Source organism: Notothenia rossii, assembly GCF_949606895.1.
Source record: "Notothenia rossii genome assembly, chromosome: 6".
Taxonomy (NCBI): Eukaryota; Metazoa; Chordata; class Actinopteri; order Perciformes; family Nototheniidae; genus Notothenia; species Notothenia rossii.
In genome coordinates this window covers 22,187,208-22,212,479 of record NC_136909.1, presented here as the reverse complement: position 1 = coordinate 22,212,479, position 25,272 = coordinate 22,187,208, and the positions used below count along the sequence as shown (strand labels likewise).

General features: G+C 40.8%; 2 protein-coding genes across 14 annotated transcripts in view; both read right to left on the bottom strand.

Moving 5' to 3' along the window:
* The window catches only part of aopep (aminopeptidase O (putative)), a 68,723-nt gene extending 50,365 nt beyond the window's left edge, over positions 1–18,358 (bottom strand). For 9 of the 12 annotated variants that reach the window (XM_079688460.1, XM_079688461.1, XM_079688453.1 and 6 more), the window contains exons 1-5: positions 16,435–18,252; positions 15,684–15,853; positions 14,864–15,110; positions 13,843–14,056; positions 13,256–13,380 (exon numbers count right to left, since the gene is read on the bottom strand). In XM_079688460.1, the coding sequence (XP_079544586.1) occupies positions 13,256–13,380; positions 13,843–14,056; positions 14,864–15,110; positions 15,684–15,853; positions 16,435–17,240 (1,562 nt within the window). In that variant the 5' untranslated portion in view covers positions 17,241–18,252. Of the gene's footprint in view, positions 1–13,255; positions 13,381–13,842; positions 14,057–14,863; positions 15,111–15,683; positions 15,854–16,434; positions 18,253–18,289 lie in introns of those variants that run through there. The other 3 variants (XM_079688452.1, XM_079688456.1, XM_079688455.1) reach the window with 3 other exon arrangements.
* A 562-nt stretch (positions 18,359–18,920) lies between these two features.
* Positions 18,921–25,272, bottom strand: part of dock8 (dedicator of cytokinesis 8) — a 50,304-nt gene continuing 43,952 nt past the window's right edge. For both annotated transcript variants that reach the window (XM_079687387.1, XM_079687388.1), the window contains 4 exons: positions 25,053–25,196; positions 23,803–23,909; positions 21,610–21,780; positions 18,921–20,655 (listed from right to left, as the gene is read on the bottom strand). In XM_079687387.1, coding sequence (XP_079543513.1) covers positions 20,604–20,655; positions 21,610–21,780; positions 23,803–23,909; positions 25,053–25,196 — 474 coding nt within the window. In that variant the 3' untranslated portion in view covers positions 18,921–20,603. The remainder of the gene's footprint in view (positions 20,656–21,609; positions 21,781–23,802; positions 23,910–25,052; positions 25,197–25,272) is intronic.

Sequence of the window (25,272 nt, the reverse complement as noted above, 5' to 3'; positions counted from 1 at the left end):
ATTTTATATACATGAGGGTTTCCCATAATGTCTATTTGAGATAAATGATTAAAAAAAAGGCTTAGTAAAGAAACTTCGACAATTTATGCATGAAGTAAAGTATTTATTATTGTCTTTTGCACATTCTCTCGCTGCAAATGAAAGCTTTTCATAAAGCCAAACCCTACAAAGTGCTACGCATGTAAGCGAGTGTTTTTTTTTTGCAGAAAAATACTGGAAGGTTATAAGTCTGCAATGCAAGATGTGCAGACTTTGTGCTGTCCTGATATCGGAGCCGATTCCAACATATTTGAGCCGGTAGCAAACAGGTGTTTTTCCTTAGAGGGGTACCTAGGCTACTCGCAGTGAAGGACTAGCAAGGGATTCACGAGCAATGTCTTTGATGTAGTAAGGGCCTGATCCATTCACAGCACAGTAGACCAGTTCCAATGTCTTGAAATGGATTTAGGCAGCCACCGTTAGCCAGTAAAGGAAGCGGTGTATTGTGTGAGAACTGAGGTTTAGGTTGCACTTGCAGGTAGACCAACCAGGAGAGAGCTGCAGAAGTCAAGAGGCTCAACTTTATGTGACTTTTAACCATGTGACAGCGCTGGAGGAACAGGACCATTAGGAGTGCTCTGTCAAAGCCAAGGTCATGCCTGAAGACTTTTCTGGAGCATTCTTTACTTGTCTTATGTAACCCGCTCTGGGCGCCCTGAGGGGCTTAGGGCCAACTGTGCATGAGAGGCAGGCTGTTCTTCAATAGAAGAATTGGTGAGGGGTCACAGAGGTGCTAATGAATGGTCTCTCTCTCTCTTTCTCCTGGCCCATTTAACAACACCGGATTCTCTAGGGTTCTTTTCAAACCCTCAAGATCTTAAGTGTCCTCGACGCTATTGACCTGACATTTCTGGGAGAATTTATGGCAAACTGCAGGTCCTGACTGAAAATTAATCGTCAAGGGTCATACCACCCTACTACTGTGTCAAATATTTTAAAGATGCCCAAGTACTGCAGAAGAAAGGTCTTAATCTATCCATCTCTTTCAGTCAGTTAAGCGTTGTTAATATAAATGTGAACTACATATAAAGAGCAAAAAGGCACAATAAAGTGTTTCGGTCGAAAAGTTATAAAGAGGGATTTTACAAACTGCTGAAACACAGAAGCAAGAATAACTTCACCTGTTGGAGTAACATACAACTACAACCGCCATAATAATACTACATATAGCTGCTATTGATGAATTATAGTAAGCTATTAAAGGAACTGCTCTCGTAAAAGGAAAATATTAGCATCTTAAAACAACAGATGACAGAGGAGTTCTTTTCATTCCTTTTGATAACCTAATTATTGGGTCAATTATAAAGGAAAACAGTAAGTAAAGACATAGGTTAGGCCAGGCCTGTCAGATAGTCTATTTTGGAGGAAAACTAAATCGGATATCTGAGCAACACAAACACTCTTTATTTCCCTGAGGATAGTTTTATCAGATAGAAAGCAGGCTATTGCCTACAGTTACTTAGGAGCATGTCAACATTATACAAAAGGGTGTTATGGGCATCATTTCCGAAACAGCATCTCAAAGCTAATCCCATGTTTTTTTTACTGATTACGCAAACAAAAGCTCTCACTGGAGCAGGAGATGCTAACATTAGCCTTACGAGTTTCTTTGCAGCCTAATCTGATCCCCACACAATTGGATAAGCGCGCCTTTGTTGTCAGTTCAGGCAGTGCGTTATATTCATGCGTCTGTGTGTGAGTGAGAGTGAGTGAGTGTGAAACACAAAGACAGCCTTTCAGAGACGCTGCCTGCACATGCTCCTCTGAGGGATGCGGAATCCATCACTACAGTGACATATAGTGTCATCCCACCATGGTGGGACGAATAACAACAGCATCTTTCACATTCACGGATACACTAACTGACATTAGTTGACATCAGGGACCTGTCAAGTATACATGGTTGAAAACACTTTCACACACATTCATGCATATGGAGCACCTGCACACGCACAGCTTTCATCTCCAGTATAGCTCTGAATCTGCTGTTTGATTAAATGTGTGTCACCAATTACAAATCAACAGTTTCTGTTATATTTTCAACGAAATAATTGAACCTTTATTTGTAAGCATAATACTATTGTGCTTCTAAATGATTTGTTTTGCAAGTATGCAAATGTGGTCAACAAATCAAATGAGTAACTACATCTGCTTATAACCCCCAAAATTACAATCAATCAAGCATTAAGTCTCAAAATGTGCACGTACTCTGTCATCATACAACTTCCGTCCCTCTACGTCTTTGCATCACACCATACACAACATTTTGAGATTTTTCTTGCGCTGCTAACAACCCAAATTGTAAGATGGGTATACTCAATATTGATTGTCTTGTTCTTCCATTTTGTTTGCATTTGTTTCGGGATTTATCTTGAGGGTCAATAGTAATTAAACAACACATTCAGAAGCCTTTGTCAGAAATAACATAAGAGGATATTTAATATATAATTACACAGCAAAAAACTCATTTTAAGTTTGTAGACTCTAAAGGAAGTTGCCATCCACTTCTAATAGTTCCCCTTTACTTCCATTACAGATTTCTCCGCAAATCATGATGATCAAGTATTTATAACAAAAAGGTCTATTCAAAGACATGTTACATTTTAAACATATCAAGGATAACTATGAGATGTGATAAAGACCCCAATCAGGGTTACTAATCGTTGTATGATGATTGCACATTACTTGATGTTTAATCATGGCTTGTACGATTCAAATCTGTCTGCAATGAATTCAAATTAGTTGGTCCTGTATCACATCTGTTTTGATGTTTCTAATCGCTGTTTGTTTTTAATTGGCCGCTACAGTAGTTTTACAAATAATTACCCTTCCTGTTTCATAAAGATGTACTCTCTACTTCTCTCTGCTTAGTTATGTTCTTCTGAATAATACATAAAATCAATTGAGCTACAGTTCTTGAGATGTAATTGGATGACAAACATACATCTTTGTCTCAACTGTTAATTACATTTCTTCTTCTTGATTGCTTTCACGTTTTAAGTTGTAAGGCTTGGAGAAAACAATGCAACAACATGCTTTTTAAATAAATGCACCAACGCTCACACTCGTACACTTGCAGACGAAGATTTAAATATCTAAAGGCTTTCAAACAATGCTATGAAATCATATCCAGAAGATGATTACCAAACTGATTACGATGAAATGATGCCTGCATATAGAAAAACAGGCAAAGACCTTGGGTGACCTTCCTGATGGAGGTACCCCATTGGGTCGACAACCTCCCAATTCTGAGTCACCAAGGGTGACTTGGCCCCGAGCTTCAGAGGTGTGAAACAGGGCAAGTCGGAGAAACAGATTGCAATAGCATTTCACTCCTCCATCTCTCCATCCATTATTCATCCCTCCATCCATCGTTCCCGGCTGTAGGCCATTTTTTCCCCAGCGGGACACTGCCATGCATAATGCAGCAGGGCCCTATCATAGTCCTGTAATTGACATCCCTAGCCCATCTAAGCTCCTAGCTGGGACACGAGTAAAACAGCCCCACGAGACCGGGGACGAGAATAAGATGATGAGAGATGAGTGTGCAGTGTAGGTGTAAATGAGAGCGTGTGAATACGAAATACAAAAAAAACACAAAGACAAATATTTTCCAATAACATGACAAGAGAGAGAAGAGGGAATTTAGAAAGAGAATTTAAGATATCCGATATAGGCAGAGAGTAAAAAGAAAGAGAACAGAAAGAGAGAGAGGGAGGGAGAATACTGGTCTGCGTTTTTCTCTTTCCCAAAGTGCAACGTCAAATCCCTGGTGTGATAACAGTTGAACTGCAGAACCAGTGCTGGTAAAGTTACACATATTGTTTGTTTGCGTGATTCTGTAAGGGTATGTAGTTATTGGCACACTTTTAAGACACAATGACAGACAGGTAAGAAGATGGACAAACGCCACACCAAACACAACAAACACACAAAGTAAAACTTTGTCTATTATTTTCTATTCTAGCATAGGTAGGAGGTCTGGCATCTTCTAATGTCAGCTTACGGGAAGAGGCTTTGTCTCCTCTCCCTCCCTGTCAGACAGAGTCTGTGGGCTATTCTAAACACAGGAGTCTATTTGACCAAACTCCTACCAGTCTTCGTTCTTTTTTAACATGTCTGACTTCAAATGTCTGGCATTCCAGGCTGGCTGCAGATCAGCTCTCTGCTCCCAGACGGGGCCCCGCAGGGCCAGGCCAAATGCCACTCCATGTAGGGCCTGATCACATGAACGAGGGCCAAGCCGGGGCCCCCAGAGAGCCACCCCACCCACATACACTGAATCACATCAGAGCCTGGAAATAAATAGCAGAAAAGATATCAGAGGTCACCAGGAACAAGGAGGCGACTGCTGCTTGAGTGTTGAGAAAATTAAGCTTTGTAGTGGCCCGGCACATTAGAAATAAGTGGCAGGTTTCAAGGTTATGCTCCAGTTTCTAGTTGTTGTCAAGTGCTTAATCTTAAAAGCTCAATCATGCGTACAAAGATAGCTGGCTCTAAGCAGATCAAGTTTTTATCACACAGACGGGATCCACGTGGGTCATAGCCTGATGAGGTCAAGAGAATTCCTGCATACACACGCACACTCATAACACAGCACCGCCATACACCAGCAGCGAGTCACAGGAACAGACATACAAATCCACACACTCACTCCACATTCTTTCAGCAAATCTACTTTGATTCTGTATCAGCTGGGAAGTGATAACAGATGCCTGGTTCATCTGATCTCTTCACAGTAAAACACAGTCCAGTTTGTTCCAAGTTTAGTACAGAGTCCAAAAACTGATGTCCCCCCTAGAGGAATGTTCAACAGTTTAAACAGTAACCAAATAGGGAGAAATCTTTGATTGTGAAACCACAGGAAACACTGACACCTGCAAGAGGACACCTGAACAAGCAAAGGGGAAAACTAAGACTGTAGTATTTATCTTTCATTTTTTTAATAGCCACTGCCATGTCAACTTGGATTTAAAACACATTGTTGAAGACTCAGAGTATCAGAGTAAGAGGAGACGACCTACCAAGCCGGCAATGGAACACACTAAACCGTCTACGAACTGGGGTCGGTCGCTTCAAAACATCAATGAAGAAGTGGGGCCTGGCAGACAGCGCTGCATGCGAGTGCGGTGACCCTGAACAGACTGCCGAACATATAATAACCACCTGCCCTTTATATAGACCACCCTCGGAAGCCAGCCTCTTCGAAGAGTAAGAGAGTATCATTAATATAACTGTACCATTTTTTGTAGGTTTCTTTGTACAGTTGTTGCCCTTTTGTGTTTGCAATATTTTCCTTTATTTTTTATACTTAAACAAGTTTTTTTTAATATATATATATATATATATATATTTTGGCGATACACTTTAAGTGTCAGAAAGGCAGAAATAAGTACATACATATTTGTTTTATTTATCGCAAGTAATATCGTTACTACAATTTTATTGCATACGACAAATCACACATTTTCCTCATATCGAGCAGCCCTAGTGGCAACAAGGAAAGAAAAAAATCAACATATGTGCTGAGTTCTGACCCAAAGACACAAGGTATCACAATCCTATTCCTATAGTGTATTGCATGTTTCACAATCATGGACTGTGTTTCTACTACACAATTGAAAGGGAATAATACAAAGGGGGTGTACACATAGAGTTCATTTGTTAACAACAAGCCCCTGTCAATCAGCAATAGTAAGTGTAAACATTACATTTATGTGACATAACCCACATTCCTGTGTCACTGCAGCTATTTGTATGCTAACCCCATCACTTATCACACTGTACTCAGAACACTCTGGCTTCCACTGCCGCTTTAATGAAAAAGACGAGTCCAATTTAAATCACAGGATTATAATTAAAGACATTTGCTTGCATTTAGGGTAATAGATAGGCCTTTTTTCTCCCTCTGTTATGTAACGTGAGAGAATGAGACAGTGGGGAGATGGAAAGTGGGAGCGCTCAGTACTCCAGGGCTATAGAAGAAGTGTTTGACAGAATGGAAAGATGGATGAAGGTGAGATCGAAGTGAAATCAGCCAGAGAGCAGAGCTGTCCCCAATATAGAGGTTTCAGGCTTCCATCTGGCCGGCCCCTGCCTGTCAGACTAAAACCTGCAGCCCATGGTTATAGTGTGGGTTGAAGGTGTTGCATGTAAATAATTCTGCAACAACACACTTACACAATGCCATAATAGATCATCACTAGAAAAAATGTAGACAGGGATTATAATTTGACAAGTACTGTACCAAGGAAAAGAACAATCAACAGGTATTAACCCAAGGAAGAATGCAGCCTGAACAATGTGACTGTGAAGAAGAATGCAAAGCTCCAAGAATTACATACCATGAACTTCAGGGTGCCACTAGAAAAAAAAAACGATGCATGTCTGTACGAAATACCATTGCAACAGAAGGTCATTAGGAATTAATTCACTGACCATTATTGTCAATAAATGAAATAATATTTGTTATACTAGACCAAGTTGTCGGATTGACCAACAGATGGAGAGATCGACACTCCCGTCCATAGAGCGATGCAGCTGGTTCTGCTAAAACCAGCCTTTTGTAAAAGCCACTGGTAGAGCAGCTTGGAGCACAGCACTCTCCCCAAGGCTAAAAGCAAACCCAGACAGCGGAAGCATTACCACCGAGCATTTTACAGCACTTTGTTTCAAATATCTCATTTTGGCCGGTTCAGCGCAGGGGTCCCACGGACATTAAGCCGTCTGGCTTTGCACAGACAAATGAAATTACCCCCAGCCTCTAGGTTCCACACACAAGCCCCAGGATGCACACCAAGAGCAGGAGCAGCGTCCCCTACGCCATACAATGGACCAATCCATCACACCAGGAAATGGGTCCTGTGGACTCATCTATTAGTTAGTAGAAATGGGTGTGCAGTGACAGGCCTGTCTTTTCACAGCCTCTAATCCAGAATTATGGCACAGTATGTCTGTTTTACTGTTGAATGTAGCACTATATGCCAGCTGTTGCCAGCAGGTTTACATTGGACGGCTGTTCAAAGCTACGCACCATCATATACGTACCAACGACTAATGACTATCTATAGAATATAGAATATAAAATATATGGCACTGGGGATAAAACAACACTTGGATATATTGAAAAAAAAACGTTTTATTTAAAAAGCTATGTTGTTTTCTGATTGGTACTCTTGTTGAGAAATACTTGCTTTTTAACAATAAAATGTATAAAGTAAACTAGTGTTTTCTTGCGATGTGTGCAGGTAAAGCAGGTAAACCTATCCTGCTGATAGAGAAGGGAAGTTGAGAGGCCCAAGATAACTAGAGAGGAATGTTCCTTCAATAACAAAGGACCTGCTAAACTGGACCCTGCTATCTTCATGAAGAGCAAGGGTCCAACAGGAGACAACGAAGCAAGAAGAGACGGATAGTAGCGGCCGACGCTTGTGGGGTTTGGTGTTGTCCCTTGTGTTCAGCAGGAGGGGAGACCTGCCTGGGGCTGTAAAGAAAAAGATATAAAGCTCACCTAAACATCTTTACTACTTGCAATCACTTAAAAGTGTGCACAGGCAGGACACTCCCTCTCCTTGTTTTCAGGTGCAGGCAAGCAGAGCTGCCTTTTTAAACTTGCCAGGCTCTTTTGTGTGACTAAAAAGAGAGGGAGATCCACTCAAGGTGGAAAGAAAGAAACACCTCAGCCTTGACTATTTGATTAACAGCTATCTACCGTGCCAAAAAATACGACCCCCCACATCATGCCCTCCCTACTCCGAACCCCACAAGTCCCTCCTGAAAGAGCTGGCCTGTGTCGCACACTTCTAGGGTTACTTCATGGATCAAACTGCAGAGGAGAGCAGAAATGCAAGAGATCCCATGAGACATCTGAAGGAAGAGGTGAGAAGCAGCAGTGGGAGGACTGGGAAAGAAAAGGAGTAAGAAGGAACAGAGAGAAGGTGATGGGACAGGTCAACAAGGATGCAGCAGATCCAATTCTGTCAGTATGCAAAGGGATGGGGAATCATGTGAGGCAAAGGAGTGAGATGCATGTTGGAAGGTTACCAGGTAAGAAAGGTATTTTATGCTAGAAACAAGTTAGCAATTAGCATACATGTGAGGTCTGAAGACAATAATGTTTTTTTAGCTCTTATTTCATTAAAAGGGGGTGCTGTTTGAAAACTAGTGTTAAATGTGCCTTCTTACCGCTGCATTAACATGTGGGAATAGCATTCATTTCTACCCTACAGACAGTTATGACACAAAATGCCTAAAAAAACGTTCAGTATTTTGGTTAGCAGTTATTAAAAGAATATGCCATTTCTTGGTAATGGTCTGAATCTAAAACATGCTGGTCCTGTTCAAGTAAAAAAAAAAGGAGCTCAGGTGGTAGACTGAATAGCTCCAGGGCAACAGGGGATTATCCTGCAGGGTGCTAACTCCGCCCTCCAGCCCCCCCGCTTCCTCCCAACAGGGACCAATGGCCAATGTAACTTCCTGCTAGCCCATAAACAAACAATGCAGTCAACTGAAGTCAGGCTGAAAATCCTCCAGTGCCACTTACAGAGGTCAAGAGGTATACACCAGTCATAATTTTTACTTAGTGACTGTGACAGTTATATGGCTGCATAGTTTGGCTCTACTGCAGAAGGAACAGGCATTTTTACTACTCAATCTTTTTTTTCTCCATTTCTGCGTATTCCCGGGGGCAGGTTTGTGTAAAAGGAATAAAAACAAAAGAAGAGAATGAAAAAAGTAATCTCATGGGAAATGATGAGTACAATGTATGTGTTAAAGTATAAAAAACGAAAGCCTGTTTGTGCAATGTGTTCTTGTTATTCTGCCTAATGCAATGAGGCATGTTGAGAGACAGATATGTTAAAGCATGTGTGGGTTTATCATGGCTCGCCATCAAGTGGTTTGGGGCGGGCCTCCCTTCCCTTCCCTTCCCCCTGAAAAACCCCAACAGCAACAACAAAGCGTTACGTGTTGATCTGGCTCAATAACAGCTACAACAAAAGGATAACCCTAACATCAAAAACATATAACTTACACAATTTGATCATTTTCCCATCAGAGAAAAAAGGCACAGGCAATTACAAATGATCCGTTTAGCATTACCCTGACGTCACACCCTCTCTCTAAATACACATCCATACACCCTTATTTGAACAATACTCGCATTCATACAATCACAAGCACAGGAATCTGCCTGTCTACAGTTAAGCAAAACAAAACCCAACATTACCCGCACTACTAAAAGGCCTGTTTCAACACTTGTGTCATTCCTCCAAAAAAAATACAGGGAAACCACCGCTCTCTAGGGCTGTCAGACATGTCTTCATTTGGGCACACTGCATACACAGAGATCTCTGATTAGTCCAGCCAGCGCTGTGGGACACACAGACCTCAGCTTCAAAGGGCGAGAGGAAATGCTTTGCCCTTCCTGTCACTCCCAGTCGGAACCAAATGACGTAGTCAAGATGTGATGAGATTACATCCAAATAAAATAAAAATAGTATGAGATAAGGCACATAACAATCAAAGACACAAATGCACATATATACACACAAACACCCTAATCCAGTTCAGGATACATAGGGAGGTCTGACCTAAAAGCTTGGAGCAGATTCACAATATTTACAGCATTCCCATGTCCTACAGGGACACTCAACTTATTTAATCTATATCCTAAGAGATGTTCTGACTGCGCTCACAGACGACAGCTCTTTTAAACTGCGTTTTGTTTCCTGTATGCCAGACACCTTGATGTCCCTTGTTCTATCAATGTTTATACTGTATTTTATTTTCTCTTCCTTTTCGGCTTCACGGTGACTTACTGTAAAGGTTTTACTAACAGCATGGGCAGAGGACACACATCAGTGCCTTTACATTCCACTCTCTGAGTCTCTTTTGTCACGGAAACAGAAGAAAAAAAGTATGAGACATAATGAAAGAAAATACATTGTCTTGCATATACGCTGATGCCTCTTGCAGGCTTATAACTCACAATGTTTAAAGATGAAGATGATGTTAAAATATAACAGGTTCATTCTCTTATTTGCTGTATAACATAACATGGAATAAGTTTTGAAAAATCCTATGAACTTCTGACAGGCTTTATCCACTGGAAGCTTCATTTGTGTCAGCCTTTGTGTGCGGGAGTGTGTGTGTGTGTGTGTGTGTGTGTGTGTGTGTGTGTGTGTGTGTGTGTGTGTGTGTGTGTGTGTGTGTGTGTGTGTGTGTGTGTGTGTGTGTGTGTGTGTGTGTGTGTGTGTGTGTGTGTGTGTGTGTGTGAGAATCAGAAAGAACTGTGGGTGCAGTGTATATTGCACAGTCTTGAATGAAGACCTGCCCTTACTTGACTCCTTAATCTTCAGTTTCCTGCCCTCCCCCTCGTATCTCAGAATAAAAACGTCACGCCACTTGAATCCTCCCCTGTTTTGCTTCTGCCCTCCCCTCCCTGTATCACGCTACAACAGCTTCATCCCGGCTTGCCACAGCTCCCTGTCCCATAGCCCCTCAACTCCTGCCGTTTCCACTGGGGCGATGCACAAAAACTGCACTTGGCTTGATCCCAAACACTGGGGCCCACATACCTCCCAATCTCTAGATTAAATAGCACCAGTCTCTGAAGTCCTTCCAGGGGCTAATGGCTTTTGTTGCTGGGAATAATCCACACATCCTCTCCCACATCCTGGGGGTCCGCTGGCCTGTCGTGAACCCCTCCTTTACCCTCTTCATCTCCCTCTCATCTCCATCTCAATCTACGCTTCCATTTTGGGTGACCTCCCGCTTCCTTATGGCACAACCCGGTGATTAAGTGGGGAGGCATGAGGGACCTAACCACCCGGACTGAGGGGAGGAAGCAATGATTTGACATTGAGTTGGGAACCACGCAGAGTTTTATAGGGAGTCAGTGCAGGTGCGGTCTAATGAAGGCAGTAAATCTCTTCACTGTCATCTGCAGCTAACTGCAGTGTAAACAGCCAGGGCGAGAGGGCTGAGTGCCTCTGAGCTATCCTCATAAAGGAAAGAAAACATCCGTCAGGCAACAACCGCAGCAGAACTGTTAACACTTGATGTCTGTTCAAAACAAATACACCGGGAGACAGATTTTCACAAGACGAGAAGAAGATTTTCCATGGATCAAAGAGCACTCTGTAATGTAGTCAAAATAAGTATGCAAAGTTATGAAGTAGGTCCAGAAAGCGACCCTCCTGTCATCTTCTGTTCTTCAAAATATTTCTTATTTAGACTACACATGGCTATAACGTCAGATATTCACACTGAATACATATGCAGGTATGAGGTCATATCCTGACTGAGACACTTTTCTCCAGGGAGGCCCCAGGGGGAGAGGTGAGAGGCAGACAGAGAGAAAAGGAGGTTGCAGGCCGCAGACACTGGGACAACGTTCATTGACCACCTTAATCATTCTATTTTATCAACACAATTAGAAAAAAGGCTGTCCATTGATGGTTATTTTACTTCAATTTCCAACTTTAACTTCAATGATATGGCTACCAGCTGGCTTTCAGTCATATCTACAGGCATACCATATGCCAGATGAAAGTACTATATTGCAGAGAATATATAACTCTAGATTTCCAGAGAAACTGTCGCTATTGTAAAAGGCTGAAGGCCATACTGAAAAGTGATTGACTGAACAAAGAATTGGAGAGGACAGAGAAGGACAGCAAACACAGGGGGCTTGAGGATCTAGGGATATTATTAGGGCAAAGAGAGGAACACAAAGTGAACAAATGATAAGAGACCTAAAGGGTGGAAAATAAGTGACAAAAGTAAGACACTATTGATTTTCAGGATAGAAAGATAACAGACAACAGGAGTATGGTAATAAAAGTTGGATGGAGAAAATGAGTAAAGGGCAGAGGAGCTATATAAGGAACAAATTAAATACATAATGCTGAATTATTTATAGTGCAAAGGACATTAAATCTGTGCGTCATACCACATGCCCCAAGACCTCCACTACAACAGTACAAACATACATATATAAATACACATAGGTCTAGTGAGAAGCAGAGAGCCTGCAGAATATATGAAATCTGAAAGCTGATAAAAAGAAGATGTTAACACAGCAAAATATTGACTGGCTCACAGAGTCAATGAAACTCAACCCAGATAAGAGGTCTGCTAGCTCTCTCAACAAGAGGATCATGGCTCAGGGATTAGTTTGTGGTTAAGGGGTCTTTAAAGGTACGAGAAAATAGTTCAAAGAAGGAAGAACCATGGTATTTTTGAAGGAAGGGGTCCAGAAAGGATAGTGTACAGGAAACTTGACGGAGAGTTTCAATAATATGGCTTAAATCTTAAAAAATGTGAGCAAGTTAAGAGATGTGGTGGAAATGTGTTAAATCGAGAGAGCTGTTTGGAATAGAAAAAGGGATGAAGGGAAGAAAGAGGAGGTGAGTTTTGGAACAGGATATATAAAGCGAGCATTAGCGTTTTTGGACATTAATGAAAGAAGTGGGACAGAGTATAAAAACAAAAGAAAAGGAGAGGGTTAATGATGGTAAAGTGTAAGACGAATGGGAAATGGTATGGGGAAATTTTTTAGACGCCTGGTGAAGAGGCTGAAGACTCCTTAGTCTGACAACTTCTATGTGTTTACTTTTTGTCTGGTTTTTATCTAGTACTTGTTGAGTATTTTAATGTTAAAAATGTTCAATAGTGTCAACATTTTGTCACACACTCACAATGTTAACATCATTTTATAAGCACCAGAGACATGCTTATATGAATTCATGCTAGACATCTAGGCCAGTGTTAAAAGCTAATGTGTTGGCGAAAAAAGAGATGACAAGTGACTGGAGAGAGTTGAGAGGGAGTTAGACTCCTGAAGTCAGTAAAACATTCCAATGTGGAAGATCTCCATGCAAAAGATTGAGACAGAGTGAGAGGGTTTGGAAATGTGAAGAATGTCATTAATCATGCATCCCAGAAACCTTTTCCTTGAAAAACCAAACCAAAAGCAGCAGGATAACGTTAAAAGGAACAACAAACTTCTTCTCTGTTTCTATACATTTGTAAATGATTGTCTATTTCGTTAATTGTGTGCACTTATTACTCCAAAAAAGCTCTTAGTTATTTACTTTATGGGCCTGTTCAACTAGATATCTATGTCTTCCAAACTTTCTTAATGCTTTGATCTTTCATCAATTTGCCTAATTAACACTATTCACCATTCTACCAAAGGCCTTGGTGTCATTACCTTGCCATGCCCAGACTGCAGAAGCCTGCTGGGACGATGAGGACATCAAGGCGGGGAAAAGGATGGACCCCCAGAATGGTGTGAGCTGCAGCCAAACATCGAGGCAACAGCTTAAGGACTCCCACCTGCAAAAGGAAGGCAACAAGTTTCAGAAACAAAACAACTGAAGACTATAAAGTTGCACATTTTATTTGAAGCAGATACATGTTGATACATATGGGAAGAATATACAATAGTTGTGAGTGCATGTATTGGCTGTTGCACATAATGTACTGTCTATTATGATTCCATGTGTTAAAGGTCAGAAGATATCAAAAATATCAAAAATATTTAAAAGAACATGTTTGGTCAAAAATCTAAGAGGCATCATCCACTTAGAACTGACAAACAAGAAAACACTATTGACCTTATATTTATCAAACTGATTCCAGTAGGAGATTCCCATTTAGAGAATGAGGAATGTTTTAAGTGGTGCTCACAGGAACACAGCGTCGTACAGCAGCAGTTGAAAACCGCTAACATAATGACACAAACATTAACTGACTAACTGTCTCTTCTTATCACATGAAATATAATTATCTCTCCACCTGGGCCTTCTGCAGCAAGCTGACGGGGCCAAACACACGGTGCGGGATCACCCGCTGGGACCTAGCCGACTCCTCAGTGAATCGGCAAGGGTAGTCGTCATGGGAACAAGAGATGCTGTCATCCACTATGCCTGAATAATCAGTTACAGAGTGCGTCGCATCCTCAAGGGAAGAGTAACAGAGTGCGGAGTCTGAGTGGGTGGTCTGGTCTCCGCTGTAGCAGATTAAACAGGAAATAAAAGTTAAATCCAACGTTATGACTAAAGATTTGATGAATACTCTTATTATAAAAACAAAATACAGTTCTTGAGTTGGTTAACCCAAAATGGCACAGTTTGTCCCGTCTCTCTATACTTAGCATGGAAATATGGAATACATAAGTCACAGGAGGAAACCAGTGATCCAAGAATATCTAGGTGCCGACATGCAATCTCATTCACTCTGAATCCAATCCATCACTAACTCCATCCTCTGCAACGGAACCCTTCCAAAGGATTTGAGCGACATCCAAGTTTCCTTCCAGCCACTCACTGAAAATAAAGGCCTTCCTTGTAGCAGGAGATTTGTACTGCCGGCAGCAGGCTACAGCTGGGCTGCTGCTGGAGGAAAACCATGAGGGGAGGAGGAGGATTACTGGAAACCACTGGCAGATCTGCCAACCTGCTGCCCGTTGGAGAGGGAGACCCCAGCCCCACCCTGCCCTGCCCACAGCAAGCCAGCCCTCACTATGCCCCAGCCTGTACTCTAAATCCTGTACCTCCATAAAATGTTTAAAAGCTTTATTTATTTTGGTCTCCAAAATTAATCTCTGCTGGGCACTGAACACTTCAGTGTACTTGTCATAAAAAGCATATTGAGGGGTGAACCCTATCCATCACCCTAACTTCACCTGCACCATTTAAAGTATGGCAAGAGGAAAGTTTTACCATGGAATTTCGAAGGGCCAGACCTGGGTTAATAACAGTCGGAAGAGAAGGAAATATTACAAGAAGAATTGAACACAGGAAAAACAATAAAATACCTGCCAGTCTTGAGTGGAGAGCCCTTTACTACTTCACTGATGGAGCTCCCATGGCCAGACATTTGATCAGCCTGGACCCTTTCCCCGGGTCTAGCCCCGAGTTTGGCAGTCTTACTACAATCCGTCTTCAGCCCTCTTTCCACTGCTGGAGCAATTTCTGCTGGGACTTGGTGCCAGTGGCCCACTGCCAAGGTGAAGGTGGAGGCGGGCATGGGCATAGTGACATAGTAATTCCATATTAACAAGCCTGAAGAGAGCAGACGGGAAAGAGAAAAAGTATAAAAATGTCAATGCTAGGGAAATGGAGGGGATAACAGGCAGAAAGAAAGCATGGAGAAATTAAGGAATTGTTTGGACAGAAGGTGCCATTTTGTTTCACTTCACTATTTAGTCTGACGTTGTTTTCATATAACATATTTGTATTTAGCCCTTACCAATCCAGATCCATGCCAACCTTTCAAATGACTGATCTATGGTAGCAGTCACTAAAGGCAGTAAATGTCTTAAATGTCAGTTACAGAAATATTTTTTCTGTTTTTAAATATGTTCTGTTCCGTCAAATGACAATAACCTGTAATGCTGCATTGATTTTATCAAAAATGTTTTTTATATAAAAAACTATGACTATGGTTTTTCTAGCTCTGACCCAGGTAGGTGACTTGTCATTGTGCACAACACAAGTTCAAAAATGAAAAGTAAATTCAAGATAAGAAATATTTTTTAAAAGTAGAAAGCCTCCGAGGCAAATTTGTGATTTTAGGCCATTAAAATAAAATCGACCTGATTTCTACAGGTTGTCAAAAAAGTAAAATAAGCTTACTTGTGTCCCCATCCCCAACAGGTATAGCCTCCTCCTCCCCACTCATCAGAACCACACACTCACTGGGGGCCCGCACTGTTGCCTGCCATGTTGACATGGCAACAGGCGGCTCCTGGCAGGGGAAGAGGGCTCGGTTGTTGATGGGAGAGCCGGCGGTGTAAACACACACCCTGGAAGGGTAAACAATGGTAAACTGTAAACAACCCTCGTTTCAATGCTCAAAGGATACACCAAACACACCAACATAAACATAAAGCATCCAGACACAAAAAATGAGATACAATAGCTTGAAGCATGTTTTAGTGAATTAATGAATTAGTATTATTCTATTCTAACATGGCAAGCTCAAAACGTTACACTTTCATTCCAATAGCATCTGCCACCAGTTCTTTAGGAAGAAGTGTTATCATACTACTAATAAGGCTGGGCTATATGACAATACATATCTTTAAAATTATACAATGTTTTATATCGTATACATTTATCTATGTAATTTCTATATTGATGTACTCTAGCCCTAAATGTATGATTTTCTTCTAAATAATTTAACTTTAAACTATTATTTTCATGTCGCAAATAAGTTGTTAAAATGATAAAATACTCAAGTTACTTTTATTTGTCACGTATTTAATTCACACAGGAGTATACAAAAAAGGCTTTACCAGTTTTTTATATACTATTTATTTGATTGACGTGAAACATTTTATATCCTGATATAAATTGATAATGAGATATAAGTACGAAAAACAACCTGTTGTCCTGGTCCTTCGTCCACCTCACGGAGCCTCCTGTTGGTCTTGTCTCATAGCAAATCCTGAGAGCACGAGGAAACCCCTGAGCTGAGGCGACCCCCTTCTTCCTCACCTGCAGACTCCATTGGTCTCGATAGAATTGCAGTGAGCTGCCGTGCTGAGCACCAGGCGCCTGGCTGCATAGAGAAAAGAGCTGGTGCTTCTGCCTCCATTGGTCAGAGGGCATAGAGATAAGGTTCTGAATAAAGGCTGTTTGCCGGTTGACTAATCTGACACCTGAGCTCTCAGATGCAAACACAGAGGAGATGTCCACCTCTTCCACCTTTGACACATGGAGGTCACAGCAGTCCATCACTAAGGTGAAATCATCGTCACTGGTTGTTTCCCACAAATGTGAAGACTGAATCATTTCTGTTTCAGGTGGAGTCTGTGCACGTACGCCAGACAGAGCCTGACATTCAGCTCCATCTCTTTCTCCAGCACCAAGTATCTTCTCCACCTTTGTCATAGCCTTCCCAATTCCTTCTGTACCATCCTCCACTGTGTCCTCATTGTGAGATCTGCACACATATACATTGTGACTCCTTCCAGCTTCTATAATGCAAGATCCAGATCCAATGCCATCCTCAGTCTTAGACCCTGATCCAGAGGAAGGCTCCAAGAACAGAACAACACTACCACTGATGACCTTCCTGTCAAAATGAAGCGTCAGGTCCAGCACATAATGCCTGACAAGTATGTGGTTGGTATTGGCTCGGAGTGGAAGGTCATCCGTTTCGGGGTTTAGGTTCTTGTCTGGCTGCATGTCTCACAAATGGTGTCAAAGCTGGGCTGCCAGATCTAAGATGCAAAAATAAAGTTTTACTTATGTCTTAGGGTAAATGACAGTGTGCGTGTTTATGGAATTTTCGAACAAACCATTAGTTTATATACTATAGCTTCATGTGGTCTGTGTTTACTTAAATTTGTCAATTAAGTGTTCTGCCAGGTTACAGTGGTAAGCCAAATATGTCAGTGTATATATGCTCAAATCAAACTTAAATGCCAAACTCCATTTCACACATTCCACAAATGATGCCAAAGTGGAAAATAGTTTTAGATTCCTGTTTTGATCTGTGTTAATTATGCAGTATAAGTAAAACACCTTAGCCCAGCACCAGGAACAGCAGCCTACATTTAAGCTCTCCAGCTGAATATCAGAGTTTTTGCTGTCATAATACTTCCATTTAGCTTGCTTGGGGCAAGAAGCAGGCTTGGCAAGACAGAGGTGCAATTACCATTTGCAGCAGGAAATCCTCAGAGGTTATTCAGTGCAGGAGTAGATTTATAAAATTATGAGCAAACACACACAAAAAGGGGGGCTGGCTAAACACATCTGCCAAAGAAACAAAGAACAAACAACAAATAAACGGTAGTAGTAGTGGATTAAAGAAAGATAGATATAGGTTATTGCCTGCATGCATCTTTGTTTGTAATTGCAGCGAAACCTGGAATCATTCAACTTGTCTGTGGAGGTTCAGTGGTCTTGTCAGTCACAAGCTTAAGTAGTCCCATGCATGTGTGTGAGAGGAGGAGGAACTAACAGTGCAGTAACACGTTGTGACTCGTAAAAAACGGCACAGAGAAATCGAGTTTTCAGGAATGAATGTTTGAGTTTCGAATTTAAGTTGGCCTGAAGATGACTGAAAGTATGACACGCGAGAGTTTGGGCTAACTTTGTATTACAAGTGTGGTTCCTGTAACTCAAACTCAACGTCCTAAACTACAACGGGAGCGCCGTCATTAACCAGCAGCATCATGGCAACTATCGGAGATTCAAAGAAAATGTATTAAAAAAAGAAACTGTTGACATACCGATGATCATCACGAGTACTCGCTTGTTGTGAATGAAATGTACAACAAGCCTGTATCCGTCATGTCAACGTCGCTCAGTGATTGCGTCATACTGACGCGACTGCAAACGATTGTAGTTTCCATGGTAGTTTCCCCCACAGATTCTTCCCGCTTTTTAAACTGGCGTTTAGTTTGTCCAATATTTCTACTTCAATAGATATATTTATATGTATATATTATTATTGTTAACCATAGATACATGTTATGCATCATTAAAAACAGAAATACATTTTCTGAATGTAATCATCATTGAAAACCATCATACATTTAGTAGAAATTAATATTTCAGAAAACTGATTGGAGAGACTGAATAATATGGCTCATTGGTGGTCAACTTTGTTAGAAAAAGTGGTGGGGACAACATTTTGAATGCAGGACTTTTACTTGTATCAGAGTATTCCTGGAGTCTTGAACCCTTAAATGTTTTGTGTTCCCGTTTCCACTATGTAACGCACTCTGCAACACCTCTATGCTTTATACAAATATTTTATTATTATTATTACCGCAATAACAAACCTTTATAGGCCATTTCAATTTAACCTAATTAACCCAGTTTTAAAATGTGTCACTAAACACAGTGATGACAAATATGTGCATATATTAGGTTTTATTCAGGTGCTTCAACAGCATTGTAGGCTATCCATGACACATACAAAAAACCATATTTATTGAAACAAAACAGGTATGATGTAAAGATAAAGAAACATAAATGCAGTCTCCAGTGGTTCAATGCCTACAAAACAGATCTTTTCACTACACATTTTAGCAATGTATTGCACATTTCAAAAATAGGTATACATTTGAATTAATAATCACAATAAATACATACCCTGTATGACTTTTATTATCTTATTTAGTCTTTCAACATTATACAGTTACAAAATAAGAGATGTACCTAGAAACAGAGCATAAAGGCTTTCAAATGTTTTTTTAATAATGTGTTAAAAAAAAAAGTACATGTACATTACTAAAATGCATGATCAGGTACAAAATAATGACAATGACATGAGTTGTTTCATGAATGTCAAATTAAATTGTCAATACTGCAAAGATGTACATTTCTCCTCTGGGATGTTTTCAGACGAATGGAGTAAACATAATTGCAAAGCAGAGCTGTCTGGAGTGACAACATGTTAAGTTATGTTCTAGTTAAGTATCTCAGTTCCTAAGTAAATAAGGAAGGGATTACATTTGGCACCGTGTCTATCGTATGAAGTGGACTATTTACAAACCGGTACTGAAGCTAATATAATTATACACTGAGATTGTTACAGCTTAGTCACTGAATCCATTATTGCCGTTATTTATCTAAAAATACATTTCCATAAAATGATAAAGCAAAATAGTTTTGTCATACTTTGTAAACATCTTAACTTTCTGTCGTAATACCTCTACTATACAAAATGTGGATTTAAAGAAAAGCCCTGTGTAATATAGAGTCTCAGATTTGTCTATCTGCCTAATTACATCAGATGACTCTCAATAAGTTAAACTCTTCCATTAGCTACATGGCCAGGTACTGTATTTATTACAATAAACAGCTTCAACAGCTAACACTGGAAAGTGTGTCTATATATCCAGTGCACAAATCCATCCTTACTCTTGCTGCTCTCACTTTCAAATGTCATGCCTAGACACCCCCAGAGTGGAATTTCAGAGGCCCTTTAGCACACAACAGAATCATTTATCATTATTATGTACAACGGGACTTCAGTATGACATTAACAACTTTCTGCTCCATACATTATCTAAAAAAACAGACACTCATTCACACATTTACATACATTTACACACAGGAGACAAGCATTATAAGCACACACACACAGGCCCTGGGCCAGCAAGGACATCAGAGAGGATCCAACCTATAGGAAATGTTTGCAGCATTATTAGGACTTGCATCATATAAAAAATAAATCAACAGAGCCAAAGCATCTGAAGATTTTACAGTGAAATGCTCAATAAGCTACACTTTGCATGAGTTTCCAACCTCTTTATGTTTATGTGCTCACTCTCCATTTTGCCTCCTGTAACAAGCAACAACACAATCTTGGACGTGCAGCAGACGTTAATAAACACTGCCGAACTGTTGAGAAACTAAGAGTCCTCTATTGTGGAGAGAAAGTACAGCTCCAGAGCAGAGGAGTGAGAGGGTACCACCAGCAGCTCCTTTCCTCAATTCCTCCTCTGTCATCTTATCTTCTCTTTTCCTGTCACGGCTGTTCGACAGCCTCCCCTTCCTCTCCATAGCGCTCACTCTTAGAAAATCCCTGGCATCTCAGGAGTTTTCCTCCTGAGTTCTGCGGAAACTTAGACGTTTGAAGGAATCCCTGCGAGATGGAGGGGATAAGTGGATGAGGGATGCAGGGAAAGGACAAAAACACAAGATAAGGATGATTATATGAGGAAGATGAGTAGAATTGACCAGTAACAATAACACATGGCTTTCAAAAGTGTGAGATTTGTCGCAATGCTTCACCAAGTCCAAGATGTTAGACATGGGGAGAGGACCCCATGTCTAACATACGAGAGGATTCTGGGTAAGATGTTAAGGTTATGCCTGATCTGCCTATCAGAGGGTCATTCATCCCATCAGTAAACATGTTGAAATACTTGGGAAAGATACTTAGATACTGCTCCCGTAGGCATCTGCCTTACTGTAAGTACATGTACTGTACGTTACTTTGGATGGAAGCATCTTCTAAATAACATTTGATGTCATGTTGTATTATTATAACATGGCTGATAAATCAAGAGTCTATTTTATTGGCTGATAAGAATCTCTTGCAGATTCATCTGTGTATAATATGTGTTGATAAACTATATTTTATTTACAAATATCATCCCTCATTACAGTATATTCTACAAACAACAATAAACTGATTATTGGAGGCTCTATCTAAATTTGCGCGATAAGTATCCTTTGAGGTACATACTTATTCCTCAGCATGGACATGCATTGCTATAAAATGTATCAAGATTACCATGATTGATCATAAAAGCACTTAGTGTGCGATCAGTCTTTGCTTACACATGGATGCCCAGTGGCCATGGCCTTGGTTCAACACTCAATCTGTTTACAGTGGCTCCGGTTTAGCCATCAATATTTGTAGAGGCAGTGTGAATGGATCTCTGCCGATGTCTGCTCAATTCCATATGGTTTTACTTTCCTTTGTGTTCAGCTATTTTAGAGTGATGACAAGATCAATGACATGTGTTCTTTTTTCTCACTGCCGTCTCTTGTCAAAACAGTATTGGCTGTTTGACCTGGAGGCTCTGTTTACCTGTTCTCCAGCCGAGGCCTGATGATGGGTTTATAGAGCTCAGGAATCTTCCTCTCCAGCATCGGCCTCAGATTCTCTCTCAGGCGGTTGTAGTTCTTTTTCAGCTCGTGCTGGTACTCTTTCTGGTCAAACGTGATCAGGTGCTTGTTCTTCTCAACGGCCTCACCACACCTACAGGACAAAGAACAAGGTGGAATCTGTTTTAAAATGCATTTTTCTGTTTCTACAGTGCATGAGATAAAGGGAAAAAATAGCTTAACTTCAGGACCTTTTTAATGCAATAACCTCAAACTTAATAACAGCTTCAACAATGACGATATGTAAGAAAATCTTGCCATAATCCCCTCTCTGTCCTCAAGCCTCTAGAAAAGCACTGCACTGTTTCATTTTAATAACATCCTGCAACTACTTGGAATAAATTAGACTCCTTTGGCTGCCAGAACTCTAAAATGTGAGTTAACAATGTACTTGTCTGTTACAGTGAGCAACTGCAATATCAGATATTTTCAAGTCCTTTGGCGAGAATGTGAGCTAAACTGTAAATGACCCATAAGGCTGTTTCAAAACACAGTAAAAATGGTCAGCAGAAGTAAATCTCCAAATCAAGAGGACAAATGTCTAAACAAATAAAAGTCCTTTTGTCAAACGTAAGCTCTGAGCTGAACTAAGAACAGTGGACAGATAGTGCGTCCCCCCATAGTCCTCTATCATAACATGTGTAATTATTAGCAACACACAAAACAATCTGCAAGAATAATTGCAAACACATGTCTGAGTGTATTCCTTAGATTTTAAAGCACATAATATGAAAAATAAATCTTGTAACAATATATAGAAAATAAGCAGAGCAATGAGCATTAAGTTCCTCACATGTATGCTTGGTTTGCAATTTAAAAAACTAGTTCTCTGGACGTGTCTTTAATATTCATATTTATGAATTGACTAAAAACCAGTGTTGTAAAAATATGCATGGCTATTTTACCATTACTTTACTCTTGTGATATACAGTATCTGTTGCTATATCATGCAGACCTACCCTGAACCTTACGTCTGTTAACAGTAATGATTAAGCCGGTAAAATGCAGTGTTCACAGTAATGAGTTGCCAAGCAGATGATGTGTTTGAGTGGGGGTTTGACTTCTTAGGGAGGCATACTACTTTTGAGGGAATATAACTAATTCATTCAAGGTAAAAAGATGACTATGGTAAAAAAAGGGTTTTCTTGACTGGATTTGATCAGAGCACAACTGTCAAGAAGATTGGCGGCATACGAATGGTGCAGTTCCAGCTTGCCTGGATTTAGGCTAGAAAAATAAACCCTTGTGAAATTACAGCAAATATTTGCCAACCTGCTTGTAGCAATCAAGGCAGCTGGAATGTGACATGAGGGCTAGAAAATGAAAAACACCTCTTGGAGGCAAACGCCAAACGCCCAGGAGATGAAAGCACACACATACAAACACACACACGTCTGCGCAAAAGACCCCAGTCTCCTGCACAAAATCAGCATATCATCAGACACATTGCTGTGACTATAGGGTGGTTTTAATATGTTGTGAATATTAAAAATATAATGAAACTCTTAGGAACAATAAACCTTTGCAACTCAAGAAGAAAAAGTGCTCAGTGTTGTGAGGAAAAATATCTTCCACTGTCAAATGAAAATAATCTCCTGTCGCTATGAGTTTCATTATTTCACACCCTCTTACTGGACCTGTTTTTTTTAATATCATCTGGTGTGCACTGTAGTGCCGATTATCACTTCCATCTCTGATCGCATCTTGACTGACACCCTGTTTAAACGGGATATCTGTCTCCATCAGTCACAGTTGTCTGCAGCTCTCTTTTATCTTCCGTCCCTGACACCATAATGATGTATACATGGAGCATCCTGGAGAACATTTTCAGTCCTTCAAGTCAAGTTTCACAAAAAAACTGCATTTCTACTCTGATATATCTTGGAAGTATTTATCTGTCTTTCTACCTACTGAGCCTTTGCCAACCACTGGTAGCAATAAAGGGACGCAAAAATTCTAAATTTAAGTAAAACAGTTGGTAATCTCCTTTAGGTTTTTTTTTATTAGCTAATGAACGTTCTTGTTTTTGAGTTGTTGTGTGGTGTTTTCCTTGTTTTTGCATGATTTTGGTTCAGTGTGTAGTCACTTGGTGGTGTTTTTTTTTATCGTATCTTACCTCATTATAAACTCTTTGAAACACAATCGCAGTTTATTGTGGTGACGGAAGAGCTTCGGGTCCGCTGGGATCTCATTCAGGAAGACCTGGGCTACCTCCAACGGGCCCTACAAGGGGAGGGGGGGGGGGCGGAGAGAGGAGGAAAGGGACAACAACAAAGGGACAGGGTTAGAAAGACAAAGAAAGAGAAAGCAAAAACAGAAGGGAGGAAGGAAGGAAAGAGAGGAGGTAAGGGAGGAAACATTTGAGAGCGTATGAACAAAAGGAGGGATGAGTGCTCCTCTTTCAGACAGGGGGAAATGACTGACCCAAACTGAATGCCTAATGCATGACCGAGAGGCTAAACTAGAACATGAGGAAGATATCAGATGGTAAAATGAGCCATGATTAGCCTCCTGCATGGCTAATGTCCCCACTATCCCTGCGTACACCCACCATTTGGCTCCCATTTGCCCAGTATGAGATCTTGTTATCCTAACTTATATTCATCATAAAACCACAGCACGCTTGCAACAGTGCCTGCATCAGGCGCAGTTAAACAGCTCTGATTAGCATCATAAACGCACAGAGACTGGGCCTCACTCTCATGTCTGAGCTGCGGACTCGCACACAGAAACACGGCCTCCTGTGCTGATTGCAGTCAAGAGTTATATGTTTACGGAGCTGCTGAGCATTAGCGTTATGTATACAACCATCAAGTTGGAGCGAGGAACCTGTCAGATTACACACTGGAAGATAAAGTATAGGGGGAGGCCGTGGAGACGCTGTATCTAGCTTCATCATTGCTCTAACATTCACCAGGCTGGCAGGACCTGGAAGCTATCAGATCAAAGAGACCTCCGGTTCAGCATGGCGTGCAGCGGGGACATGAAAGCAAAAAAGGGCCATGAATTGACGTTTTAACTAAATCAGGGGAAAAGGATTAGGGTTTGTGGGGGGTGTGAAGGCTTTGATGTGTGATCACTGTCATGTCTGCCACCTGCACACTGTGACTACAATGGAAACTGAAAATGTGATAAGATAAATAGGGTTAAATTATTCTGGTTTATTTTTCCCCCTGCACATTAGGTGGGGACACTCAGGGGACAAAAGGGCTATGTACGATACAAAGAGCAATCATAGTTTTTTGGGAGAACAGCTGTCATTTGGTTGAGCATGAATGAAGTGCTAATTTCAGCACTAGTAAGAACAGACATACGGTATTGTAAAAAACGAGCAGTGCCTTCATTCAACATGTGCAATGCTCATACCTGGTTAACAGTTGCTCCCACAGAGCCTTGTAGCAGCATCTGTAACATCTTAGCATCAGGCTGTTCTCTATGTGTGGCAACTGCTAGCTCTCTTGTCTTCTTCTGCATGTCTTCTATGGCCACCTCAATAGGAGTCAGATCGAACTGGAAACAAGAGAGAAGTCATTTTGTACAAATGTATCGCTGCAAATGCCACAATGTGTTCAATTGTGCTATGTTC